At 58.6% G+C, this 338-nt stretch overlaps 1 protein-coding gene across 1 annotated transcript in view; it reads right to left on the reverse strand.

Moving 5' to 3' along the window:
- Positions 1-90: 90 nt before the first annotated feature.
- Positions 91-338, reverse strand: part of GLTSCR1 (glioma tumor suppressor candidate region gene 1) — a 15,625-nt gene continuing 15,377 nt past the window's right edge. The window contains exon 15 of the mRNA XM_009999492.1: positions 91-328. Coding sequence (XP_009997794.1) covers positions 91-328 — 238 coding nt within the window. The remainder of the gene's footprint in view (positions 329-338) is intronic.

A 338-nucleotide genomic window follows, 5' to 3' on the forward strand; every position in this document is an offset into this window, starting at 1 on the left:
TGTTTGTTTTTTTTGTTCTGTTTCCGTGGTGTTGTTTTTTTTTTTTCTATAAACAAAGTGGGGCGAAGCTTCCCCGGGCAGGTGGCTCCGTTATCTGTTCAACGTCCTGGCTCCAAGGCCACCGTTGTGACTGGGGGGGGCCAGGTAGGGGTCTGCCCGGTGCACGGGCGAGGAGAAAGGGGAGGAGGAGGAGTTGTAGGAAGAGGAAGGCGTCCGGACGTTCTGAGCCCCGGCCTGAGGTTGCTGGAGGTTGAGGATGCTGTCGATGGCGCTCTGGAGGTGCTCGTTGAGGGAGTCGTCCTGGGGGCTGTCGCTGGAGAAGCGGGGGCTGTTCAACC

The sequence above is a fragment of the Chaetura pelagica genome, unplaced genomic scaffold (genome assembly GCF_000747805.2).
Source record: "Chaetura pelagica isolate M959 unplaced genomic scaffold, ChaPel_1.0 scaffold2216, whole genome shotgun sequence".
Lineage (NCBI taxonomy): Eukaryota > Metazoa > Chordata > Aves > Apodiformes > Apodidae > Chaetura > Chaetura pelagica.